Source organism: Neofelis nebulosa, chromosome 11, assembly GCF_028018385.1.
Source record: "Neofelis nebulosa isolate mNeoNeb1 chromosome 11, mNeoNeb1.pri, whole genome shotgun sequence".
In the NCBI taxonomy this organism is placed as follows: domain Eukaryota; kingdom Metazoa; phylum Chordata; class Mammalia; order Carnivora; family Felidae; genus Neofelis; species Neofelis nebulosa.
In genome coordinates this window covers 25011220-25023523 of record NC_080792.1, presented here as the reverse complement: position 1 = coordinate 25023523, position 12304 = coordinate 25011220, and the positions used below count along the sequence as shown (strand labels likewise).

Sequence of the window (12304 nt, the reverse complement as noted above, 5' to 3'; positions counted from 1 at the left end):
ACACCTATGGCTTCAACTACCACCCCCAACCCCCGCCAGCCTGTCTCTCCAGTCTTAATGTTCTTCCACACCCACGACCCACAGTGCCAACTATCTGCTCCATATCTTCCTCCTTGTGGGTGTTCCAAATTTGACATGGCCCAAATGGCCCTCACCCACCAACTTCCCAGATTTTTTTTTTTTTTTTTTGAGACAGCACAGGTGGGAGAGGGGCAAGAGAAGTGGAGACTGAAGATCTGAAGCAGGCTCTGCACTGACAGCAGTGAGCCCGAAGAGGGGCTCGAACTCACGAACCTCCAGATTGTGACCTGAGCCGAAGTCGGATGCTCAATCGACTGAGCCACTCAGGGGCCTCCAAACTTCCTAAATTTACATTAGATAGCCCGCCAACATAGCATTTCCTATCCTAATAATTACAAAGTTCTGTCCATGGTCGGGGTCCAGTAGGCCTTAATCACCAGAATGCTATTGTCCTAGTTGAAGTCTACCCAAGCTCCCCCAGACCACTGCAGGTGCCTAGAGCTTGAGTGCTCTCCTCCAGACACACCTGTATCCCAACATTGTCTTCCCATCAGCCAGAGTCTTCTCCAAATACAAACCTTATATCCAGCAACTCCTCGTTTAAAGATTCGTGGGTCCTCACTGACACACACATAATAACTGAAAACATGGGTCAGTGGCAAAATAGAAGAGACTGGGAGGTGGGGAGAGACAGTCTGGGCACAGGAGGGATGGAAGGGGGATCTGATGCCAGAGAGAGAAGGCACATGTGAGGAAGGGTCAAGTGCCCAGTCAGAATGGCACGGAGAAATTTCCACAGGGAAATAATTAGCAACTAAAGGCCGGCCGACATTTTAAAGACATCACAGATTCATTCAGTCTGCCATGTCTAAACAAAATACTGATTAAACTATTCTAGTTCACATACTTCCTGACATGGATTTAGGAAGATGTTTGAGTCAAGGGTAGAAGTTCCTACATGCATGATTACACTGTTTCAGGAGTCTACTTTACAGAAATCATGAATAGTAGCTTTTTCTCTGAAAACTCTATTAACTTCTAAGGCCAGGAGAATGTATTAGAACCACACAAGGAACTTTGAAATCAGAATCAACAGTAGGAATACTTTAAAATTGAAGCGCCTTTCTGTTGCTTCAATCAGAAGCTCTCACGCTGGCCCTATGCTACAATTTGGGAAAGAACCCAACAAAGGTTTAGTCTGGACAATCTGCATTTTATTTTAAAAGCTATGTTTTAATTCCAAGTCTCGGCTCTTGAGATTGCATTTAGAAATGGCAGGATATCTGGGATGGCGAGGGAGAGGAGTTTGGGACATCAACTCTAGGGAAAAGGGGTAGGCTTTACATTCTACTGAGAACTTTATAAACTCCAAGAACAGACACCTAGAGTTTGAGCACAGGACCATATGCTCAACCTTGGGCTATAGGCAGCAGTGAAAGAACAGACAAATACTGATGACTGTACCACCCAACCCCACCCACCCACTGGGCTAGACAGGGACCTCCTGGTCTCAGCAGTGTTGCAACTATAAACCAACCTCAAGTCTCAATGAGGAGTAGTTACACCAAGCTCTTGCTTAATAATTCTCGCAAAAGGATGAATTTCCGAGAAAGCTTTCCCTTTAATTGACTAACTCCAGTTATGCTTTAGAAGCACCGGAAAGTCTATTTATGAGCTGAGTGACCAATAATGCAACCACCACAATTCATGTAGGGCAGTCCTAGAGAGCAACATCCATCTGGGTCTTTCTGAAAATGTGCTCCCTCCAACTACGAAAACACTCAGATAATACCTTCAAACAAACCAAGCACTTCCCTGATGTTGTCACTTATTTCCAAGTGTCCAAAGATATTGGCTTGGGCATGCTCTGCTATTTAAGTCTATAGATAGATTTTAAGAAGCCTGAGGCAAATCTATTTGAAGAGGGATTAAAAGAAGTATGAAAACACTTTTTAAAAACCATTTGATAGTTTAAGAAAAATGTCAATTACAGCTGTATACACAGCTGTTACCTTGGAAATCATGCCTGTTTGCTTCTGTGAGAACATAAACCGCCTTCCCTTCAAAACAGACCCATGAAACTAAAAGACATGCTCGAATAACCGTTTGATTAGAATCTCTTGCCCAAAACCTTATCTTTAAAAACCTAGCTGTAAACCTAATGAAAAAAATATTTTGTTTTCCAGCTGTTCTGTCACCTGGCCAGTGCTACCCTTTGGGGAAAAAAATCTCCAATTTTTAGCTAAAAAATATTTCATTTGCAGGGGTTTTAAATGAGCTTTGAAGGAAAAGCCTCAGTTTTTTTTTTTTTAATGTTAAAGAAAGAGGTGCACTTTCCTGTATTGGAAAGGGGATGATGATACTGTTTTATTGACTAAAAAGTTCTCTCTTACATAGTAACCTGTTTTTTTCTCAATATTGGTGGCAGGTTTTTTGTTTTTGTTTTTGTTTTTTAACTACCAACACCAAATGATTTTAAATAGGAAGCACTCCAAATACCCTTAAAAGTGTTTAAAAATTCAGGGGTGCCCGAGTGGCTCAGTCGGTTAAATATCTGACTTTTGGTTTTGGCTCAGGAGAGCCTGCTTAGGATTCTCTCTCTCTAGCCCTTGCTGTCCCTCCCCTGCTTGGGCACTGTAGGGTGCTCTCAAATAAACAAACCTTAAAAAAACTGATTTTTTTTTAATTCAGAGGACCTGAATGGGCAATTTTCCAAAGATACACAAATGGCAAATGGATACACGAAAAGATGCTCAACGTCACCAATCATCAGGGAAATGCATGTCAAAACCACAATGAGATAGCTCCTTACACCTGTGAGAATGGCTGAACTAAAAAAACCCAAGAAACAACAAGTGGTGTTGGGAATGCAAACTGCTGCAGCCACTGTGGAAAACAGTATGGTGGTTCCTCAAAAAATTACTACATGATGTAGTAATTCCACTACTGGGTATTTACTCACAGAAAATGAACACACAAGTTCAAAAACTAATTTTTTTAAAAAAATTTTGAGACAGAGTATAAGCAACGAAGGGGGAGGAGAGAGAGAGGGAGGGAGAAAGAGAGAGAATGAATCCCAAGCAAGCTCTGCACTATCAGTGCAGAGCCCGATGCAGGACTTGAACTCACAAACCATGAGATCAAGACCTGAGCCAAAATCAGGAGTCAGCACACACAAGCAGGGGAGGGGCAGAAAGAGAGGGAGACACAGAATCCGAAGCAGGCTCCAGGCTCTGAGCTGTCAGCACAAGAGCCCAACGTGAGGCTTGAACCCACAAACTGTGAGCTATGACCTGAGCCAAAGTCAGACGCTTGACTGAGCCACCCAGAAATCTTAAACATATGCTCCTTTTGAGTTTTTTTTCCCCCCCCCAGATAAAATACTGTTTTTTATCATCAACACTGGGAGGCAGAAATCTCCATCTTTACTACCTGAAACAAATCAGTCTCTTAATGACTTAAAGTCATGTTTTAAAGAAGCACTTCCTAAGTCTCTATTTACAGCTCTCCAATAGCTGAGAAAGCAACTAGCTACATTATAACCTCTTAGTATAACTGGCTTTACTAATTACATTCTCATTAACACTGTTTTATTTCGTTGCTCTTGGTGGGAGTTCTTCAAACATCCCTTTGGCTGGTAGGGTACGTGGGAGTCTTGCAGCCATTACTGCTTAATTATTCGCAATGATTTCTTAATTTCTTATCAGGGGTGCCACACCAAAGAAAAAAGCTAATAGGAGGGGTGCCTGGGTGGGTCAGTTGGTTAAGCGTCCGACTTCGGCTCAGATTATGATCTCATGGTTTGTGAGTTTGAGCCCGGTGTCGGGCTCTGTGCTGACAGCTCAGAGCCTCAAGCCTGCTTTGGATTCTGTGTTTCCCTCTCTCTCTGCCCTTCCCCCACTTGCACTCTGTCAGTCTCTCGAAAATAAACATTAAAAAAAAAAAAAAAAAGAAAAAAGCTAATAGATCTCCCATAAAATAAAAATACTTCAAATAAAACTATGAATTTACATATAAGATTCGAGACTTATCTGTGCTTAGGGAGAAGAAAACCAACCCCAAAACTGGGCATTAACTCCGTGCCATAGGGCTTTGGGTCCTTCCAGGTAGTTTTCTCTTTGTAATACGGAGTTGGAAACATAAACCTTCTAGGACTGCTATAAAAACAAACTTTTAAAGATGACAGAGGCTCAATGAACAATGAGTTTCAAAAATGCTACCACGACAGGTGTTGCCAGACATGTCCATCTGTCCAAAGGATTTAAAGCACAGTTGGAGCCACTCTTTGATTTGTAGCTGTGGTCTGTGTCGGGCCCATCTGTAGGTTTACAGTGACCTAATTTCAGTCTTCGCCTTCTACTTTCTGGGATGTCTGGAATGGGCTCAGGGTGGAGAGTTCTTAGTCCTCCTCCTGCCAGGGTCTGGGAGGACAGGAAGCCCCTCTTAATCTCTGAATGCTGCTGGCCACCATCACGGCACCTGTGAGGGTGTGCTGGGATGCAGCTGGGGGTTGGCAACAAGGTCACTGGTTCTTTGGAAAGATTAGTCGGTCAAGAGGAAAGCTGGAGTGCAGGAGGTGGGTAGGGAAAAGGACGACCATAATCTTCTGAGAGTAGATCATGGGCCTATCCTACATGCCCAATCTAGGATTATCTATAAATGTGACATGCATACTCTTTGAACCACTGACCTCACTTCTAAAAACTTACCTGACTGATGTAATTGCACAAAGAAAAGATGTATGCAAAGGGAATTCATTGTAGATTATCTGAATTATCAAAATACCAACTATTAAAAAAAATGATACACTCATGTGGAAAGACAGCAAAGATATAAGTGAGAAACTAAAGAACTATATATAATGGGATTCATTTCAATCTTACAAAGATGTATGAACATGCTTGTCTATGCAGAATGGTAACTGATGAAAAGGTGGGTCAAGGAATGGCAGAGAATGACTTATGCTACTTAAATTTATGAGTCTATATCTCGTTTCTAATAAAAACCCAGTACCCACAAACTAACATGACACTCCTATTCAGTAAAGACCTAACACGGCACACTTAAGACTGCTATCCCTGGGAGGGCCTCCTTGTAAGGTTGACCCTTGGCTGGGAACTTGATTTTGGGAGGGTTTTCACCAATCCCTGGTAAGAATGGTTCACTGGGTCCAAGAGGTTCATGCAAACAATACAGTGTATGTTGAACTCCTGCCTTCCTCTTGGGAGTCTGAAATTTTGGTACATGCCAGGCAAAGGGTGCCTCCGTAACTAACTCCCGATAAAAAAACTCTTAACGCCTCTGCTCAGACCAGCTGCCCTAGTCTATACTTCACATCACAACTCGCTGCTGTGGAATGAAGCACATTCTGTGCACTGGAAAAGGACTCCTATCACCTTGGGCCCGGTTTTCCCTCGACTTCACCCCATGTACCTTTCCCTTTGCTGATGTGCTGATGTGCCCTTCTGATCTAATAAGTCAGAGCCTGAGGTATAACTGAGTTCTGTGAGTGTTACCAGCAAATAGTTGAATCTGGGGGTGGTCTTGGGGACCCCAACAAACTGCTTTTTCCATACCACAAATCCCTGTCTTCCTCACTAGACTGTAAGATCCACGAGCTTAACTACATGTATTCATTACCACTCCCCACCCACCCTTCACTTGTGCTCCTACCTGGAAGGAGAAACTTCTAACAAAACAGTGAAGTTTCTCAGCTTCTGACGTCACTGTGTCACTAACAGGTGGTCACAGGGCTGCAAGCGTTGAAGCACGATGAAGCAACGTGCTCCAAGAGCTCACGCCTTGGTAGCTCCCTGTGCTTTTCTCCCTGTGGCCTGTGCCTCCTCTGTCCCCACCTCCCTTTCACAGAATAGAACAAGCCCTATTACCGACCATGGACTACAGAGCTGCAGGCTTGGCAAGCTGAGAGGTTGATCTTGTGTTGAATTCCAAAGTGATACACACATTTACCCAAATTTCCCTCAGTAACTAATGGTGCAGATATCCAGAGAGGACACTGAGCCGGGGTCTGCCCCGAGCCACCCACATGCTGGTACGAAGCCAAAACTTCCCTAGAGCCCTTGCTTGGGGTCATGTGATGTAATGGGCTTTACTTGTCCTTCTGTCCTTGGGTCCATTCTGGTTGGTGTACTTTCTCCATTCCAGCATCTCCCCCTATTGCCATTTGTCTGAAGCTTATCACAAAAAGCCATTAATCTGCAATGTCTAGTGTTATCAGGCTCCCGCAGGGAGTGCAGTATCACGAGGTCTGGGAGAAAGCCTCCCAAATCCTGGCGAGTCTGTTTCTGGGTTTTCTCTGAAGGGCTGCAGCCACCAACAGCACGTGCATCAGTACGCTGGCCTTCTGGAATGGCAGTGCCCCCGCCTCTCGTGGCTGCAGGGCCCTCTCCCTGCATCTCCCTGCTGTGCAGCTCCTGGGTGGTTATCTGCCCCTCATAGCCCACTAGGATATAAGCACCTACAAGGTAGAATCTGTCTTATCCACCTTTGTATGATGCGAGCTGTGTAGGGGGCAGTGCCTCACAAGGTTGGTGCTTAATATTTGCTTAGGTGACTCGGTGCCTTGTAACCTCTGCCTGTGGAATGAACACAGTAATTTGCTGTCTTTTTGTTGTGCTCACAATAAATTAAGTAGATAAGAGACAGTTAACGTTCCCTCAAATTCTACCTTCGATTCCATTAATTTCTATTAATTTTTTAAAAATTTTCTTTATTTTTGAGAAAGAGATTCAGAGTGCAACTGGAGGAGGGGCCGAGAGAGCTAGACACAGAATCCCAAGCAGGCTCCAGGCTCTGAGCTGCCAACACGGGGCTTGAACTCACGAACTGTGAGATCATGATCTGAGCCCAAGTCAGATGCTTAACCCACTGGGCCACCCAAGCGCCCCCTTTTTATTACATCTAAGTGTTTGCTTATAGGAAGATTCTGTAGGTGCTAAGCAGAAATTAGATGCACGAATACCAGGATCTTAGAGGATTTAAATCATTTTATACTGGCAGGTAGAACATGATGACAAGAGACATAATAAACTCCAGTGACATTTTCATGGATACACTCACTGCTGTACCCTCTTCCTGATGGTCCCCTCTGGTACCCCCACCCCTCACAATGTCCCTCCATTAGCTGGGATCTTTCCCAGTTGCCAACCCTACCCCCCCCCCCCCCGCCACCCCCCATCCTTCACCACCTCCTTTCTTCCCTCCATCACGCCATCCTCAAGTGTTTTCAGATGGAAATAACCTACCAGCCCCTTCGCCCTCCCCCTGCCTACCACCATTCCAGAGCAGGGCCCCCAACCAGCACACGCAGCCCTGGCCATGGATGGTCCTGCCCTAGCTCCCCATCTCTGACGCCCTTTACCTTGCTGGCCTTCAGGATGTTGATCTGCTCTTCATACACCGTGTCTCTGTTTTTCTCCAGAAAACCATCTGAAAGGTACTCCACCTGGGGCCCCAGAGGGAAACAGAAACAGAAGTCAAGCGCTTCAGCCTGACCTGGAGCCTTCTGCAGCTGCTTGAGCACTTAAATCCTTTTGGCTCATCTATACTTATTTTCTGACCAGTTGTGAAATGCAAACCCAAGACGTGATCAGGAATTACACAGAGCAAATTGAGTATTCATTTTGTGGAAAAACATTGTTTCAAAAAAGGAGTTCCCATAAGATGGCCCAAGGCATCTTATGGTGCTGAAAAGGCCACTGAATTAGAATCTGCATTTTAACGAGACCCCAGGTGATTTATGTGCAGATTAAAATTTGGGAAGCACGGGCTCGCACAAACAGAACAGAACTCCATGTAGCAGAATTCTGTGCACACCAGTTCCTCGGAAAGGAGCTGCCCAAAGAAGGGCACCACTCTATTCTTGCATCCTTCTCCTCTGTCCAGGGGAGATTCATGACTATCTTACGGCTCCTGCATTCCCAGGGAAGAGACCCTCAGTAAATAATGGTTAAGCATATGATTGGGTAGCTAGAGCCTCCCTCCACCGCCTGGGGCTCTGCCGTGTGGTGACACTTTGATGGGTCACAGAGGGGTGTGGGAAAGGAAAGAAAGGGTACAAGAGGACCCTACCTAAGAAGGGTTTAGGCCACTTCAATCGAAACCACTCCCTGTGAGCCCTGAGCCCACGCAGGGGGAGCCCACAGAGCACAGAGCCCACAAAGACACTCACCTTATCAGCAAAGTGGACCACAATGAAGGCTGTGTTGGACATGCGGGGTTTCTGGAAGTGCTGGCTGCCAGAGTGCCGGTCATAGAGCTTCTGTGCCCAGTTCTGGTCAGTTCCTTTAGGGACCTGCAAAAACATAGAAGAGGGCAGAGTGCTGTGTGAAAAGGAAGAAGCAAGCAGAGAGCCATGCCATAGGGAGATGGGAGTCCACCAGTAAGTTGACCTCACAGGGGCTGGATTCAGCTCTCAGACCTGGACCCTAACTGGACAAGGAAAACAAGATTCGGCCACGAACACTTTGGATCCCGTATGCCATGCTTTCCACACGCCATGTGGGCAGGCTCCAGTAGCGTCCGTAGGAGTGCACTGAGCCTCAAAGAGCCTGCTGGTTGGTAGCCACTGAAGGGGTTAGGAGAGCGTGAGCATGGAGCCCAAGGTCACAAGAGCAGAGCTGGGACAAATGTGACCCTGTGTCTTCCCTGCCATTGGGCCCGTGACTTCAGTGTCATGAATGTGCCACGGCTACCGCTAGCACCACGTCCCTGCTCACTCAGCCCAATGCCAAGAGCAGGAGAGCCCCCCTCTATGCTCATCTAAACACCACTGTCCAGGCTCCACTCAAGTCTGTCCTCGTCTCTGAAGCCCATCCTGGCCACTCTTGATCTCACTTTGGAATCCCTCATGATTAAGCACTTACACATACACTAATCCAGTTCGCCGTTGGTTTTTGTACATTGCCTTGTCGCTGCGAAGTGCAAGCTTATTAGGCTCAAGGAGTATGCCTCACTGTTTTTTCACCTGCCCCTCAAAGAACTGAGGAGTCTTTGGGTTCCGGGTGGGCGCCTGGGTGGCTCAGTTGGTTAAGCATCTGACTTCAGCTCAGGTCATGATCTCATGGTTCGTGATCTCAAGCCCCACTTCAGGTAAAACACGAGCCCCACTTCTCTTTCTTCCCCTCACTCACTTGCACCCTCCCTCAAAAAAACAAAAGGAATTGGGTACTGGGCACACACCAGGTATTAAGTACCTAGCAACCGAGCTACATAGTACTCTCTGCCATCCTCAAATTTACATGTTTCACTACATTAAGCATTCTGAAGGGCATTAAGCATACATTAAGCATTCTTTATCTTTAGAGCTGGCTTCAAAAAACCAAAAAGCATCTTGCTTTGTGGAAGACAGAACACAGTCACTGTAACCACTGTCCAAATTGTCCAGGATGATGGTAACTCTACCAGTTACCTGTACCTACTCTCCTCTGTCATCCTTGAAGACCACCGCACACGCCCTTCCCCCAGCCCTGGGTCACAACTGGACCCGCCATTCATTAGTTTACACTGTACATGTGGATGAGGCAGGGCTGAAGGTGACCCTTACACCAGCCATTTAAAAAGGGATTTGTTTAGTAAACTAACAATCTGCAGCATAAGAAAAATGCTGACACGCTTAAGAACACATTTCTCAGAGTAAGTAAACAGATTTTTCTCATTTTCAATTTAACGTAACTATTATTGAGTACCCACTGCTAAGTGCCGTAGGTAATTCAAAAAAAGAAAACTTTCTTGACAGAGGCTATTGTGTTAAGCAGACAAAATACATCCGATTCAGCACTTTCACGTATACGATTTTACATTTGTCTTCAAGTATTCTGTGTTTAGAAACAGCAGGTACAGGGGAGGAGAAGGGTGAGCTAGGCAGGGCTGTGGGAGGTCAGGACAGGAATACAGTGGACTGGACAGTGACAGAACCGGGGCAGACAGAACAGGAAGGGCAGGACCGCGAAGAGAAGACTCACCTAGGTCAACGCATTTGCCAGCATCAAAATCATCTTGTCTTGACAATGAAATTGGACTTCTGTTAGTAAATGCCATAATCCTATGTATTCCCTCACTCAGACTGGCGTGAGTCAACGAACAAAGCAGGAAAACAGTATTATACATTTCCTGACAAGGGTCTTCTTTCTTGACCACCACCAGCAAGGAACAGGGCCAGCAGGAATTCACAACAATTAATACTAACAGCGAATGCCCATAGCACTTCCAATCTGTCAGTTTTCTATACATTTTAGAAGCATCAACTCATTTAATCCTCACAAGAATCCTATCAGCTAGGCACTATGTTTATACAATTTTACAGATGAAGAAACCGAGACAGAAAGGTTAGGGAACTTGCCCAAGTTCACACAGTTGGGAAGCAGCAGGGCCGGGGTTCAAACCAGGACAGGCTGGCTCCGGACCACGTCCTCCCTGCTACCGTGCTTTCCTGCCCGACAACAGCTTTAAAGGCAGCCACCAAGACAGGGTTAGGGGGAAGGCACTTATCTCCAAAAAAGATTCAAAATGAACATAGGAGAAAGAGAGCAAATCTTGTATTTTGATAAAATCTGGGCTGGGCGATCAGTAGCTCTGAAATATGCTGAATCACATCCTTTACAAGCTTCATGCAAGTGGCCTTTCTCTCTCCTCAAAATAACGTGAAGAGGGCACTGGACCAGGAGCCTGTCATCGATTGATTGTTGTGGGAGTGGTGGCACAACTCTGAACATACTGTCAACCAGGGAATTGTATATTTTGAGCAGATAGTGTGGTATGTTAATTACACTCAATAAAGCTGGTAAAAACACATTAATACTTGATTTTACTGTTATTGAAATTATAAAAGTTTAAAGAAATAGGGAAGAGGGAAGAGCGCAAGACCTCGGGCTCCATGGCACCTCTTCCCCCAGCAGGCTGGGCTGTAACCCTGGAGCCCAGGAGCTCACTGCACTCTCTGACTCCTTCCTCCCCTCCTGGCTGCCACCCCCAATGCCCATTCCAGGACTTGACTTTTCCACCTTCATGAGACCCTCACCTGCCATGGGGTCTGGAGAAGTCAGACCATTTCAAGTTCTTCTGACGTGACGTTCCCTTTGCCCAGCAGAGCTCCCGTCCCCCACAATCCAACTTCTCTGCTTAAACAGTCCTTTGGGTGATGCTTCTTACAACATTTTCTCAGTCACCTCCTTCTCAGTTTTTCCATCTCAGTCACCACAGTGACAACTTGTGGTGCATGCCTGACCCCTCAGAGATGTGCGAAGGGCAGGGAGTCAGCTGGTTACATAGGGACGTGGGGCTTGTTGGGCAGATGAACGGACAGACGCAGGAAGGCCTCCCTTCTCCAGGTTTCAACCTGTTGGACAAGGAGACCTCCAGGGCCACTTAAGCAACTATGAACCTTTGACCCTAATACTAAGTAAGCTCTTGTGAGAGCAGGCTGGACCCAGGTGAGGAAGCAGAGACCTTCAGCATGCTTTCCCTCCACTGCCTCAGCAGTGAGTTACTGGAAGGTTCGCAGTCCACCGTCCACCCTCAGGCAGCTCTTCCAAGAGTGGGTCCCTAAAACAAAAGAATCCTACCCACTCAGGGCAGAGCCTGCCTCTTGCCTCAGCATGGCCCTGAGGGTCCCTAACACTGACTGTCCAGAGTGTCTGTAGTGTCACTTATAAGAACTGCTTCCAGGGGTTATCATTTCCAGAAAGTTCCTACCGATGCCAAGTTTCAGTTAGGAAGAAACACACGCTGACCTCTCCTATCCCCTCAGCCCTAACTAGTTGGTTCCACCACGAGGGAGGGAACAATGACTGAGGTTCTGCCAAGAGGGAGGGCAGGGAATGTTCAGTCTGAATGTGGCTTATGTCGTGCGGCCCTCAAGCCCCACAGCAGCCTTGGAGAGCACTGGGAATGGCAGGGTTTTGTTAAAAGCAGCCTGGAAATAACCATTTCCCATCAGCAAACACCCTGTGTCCTGACCCCTTGGTTACTGAGGAGCGGCTGTGGTCTGTGGCTTGGTCTGGGGCTGATTATGAATCCACGGCTGCAGGAAGGCTTTTTCCACCTGAAGGAAGCCTGGGTGCTTCACTGTGCCCTCCGTGAGCCCCCTGTGCAGCCATGGGCACCCCTCACAGGCTCTGGGGAGAGCCCCCCGTGTGCTGCTCCTGCAGATCCGCGGCTACCCCATCTCCATATTTCTAATTTAGATCCCAGCTCACAGGCTCTGCCTGATGCAGTGTCTCTTCTCCAGGAAACCTGATTTTCCCAGCGGCTGCTTTTATACCAC

The 12304-nt window shown here is 46.5% G+C and overlaps 1 protein-coding gene across 3 annotated transcripts in view; it reads right to left on the bottom strand.

Annotated features, from left to right (window-relative positions):
* The window catches only part of MYO5B (myosin VB), a 340033-nt gene that overhangs the window by 95944 nt on the left and 231785 nt on the right, over positions 1–12304 (bottom strand). For all 3 annotated transcript variants that reach the window (XM_058692140.1, XM_058692142.1, XM_058692141.1), the window contains exons 13-14: positions 8213–8335; positions 7403–7486 (exon numbers count right to left, since the gene is read on the bottom strand). In XM_058692140.1, coding sequence (XP_058548123.1) covers positions 7403–7486; positions 8213–8335 — 207 coding nt within the window. The remainder of the gene's footprint in view (positions 1–7402; positions 7487–8212; positions 8336–12304) is intronic.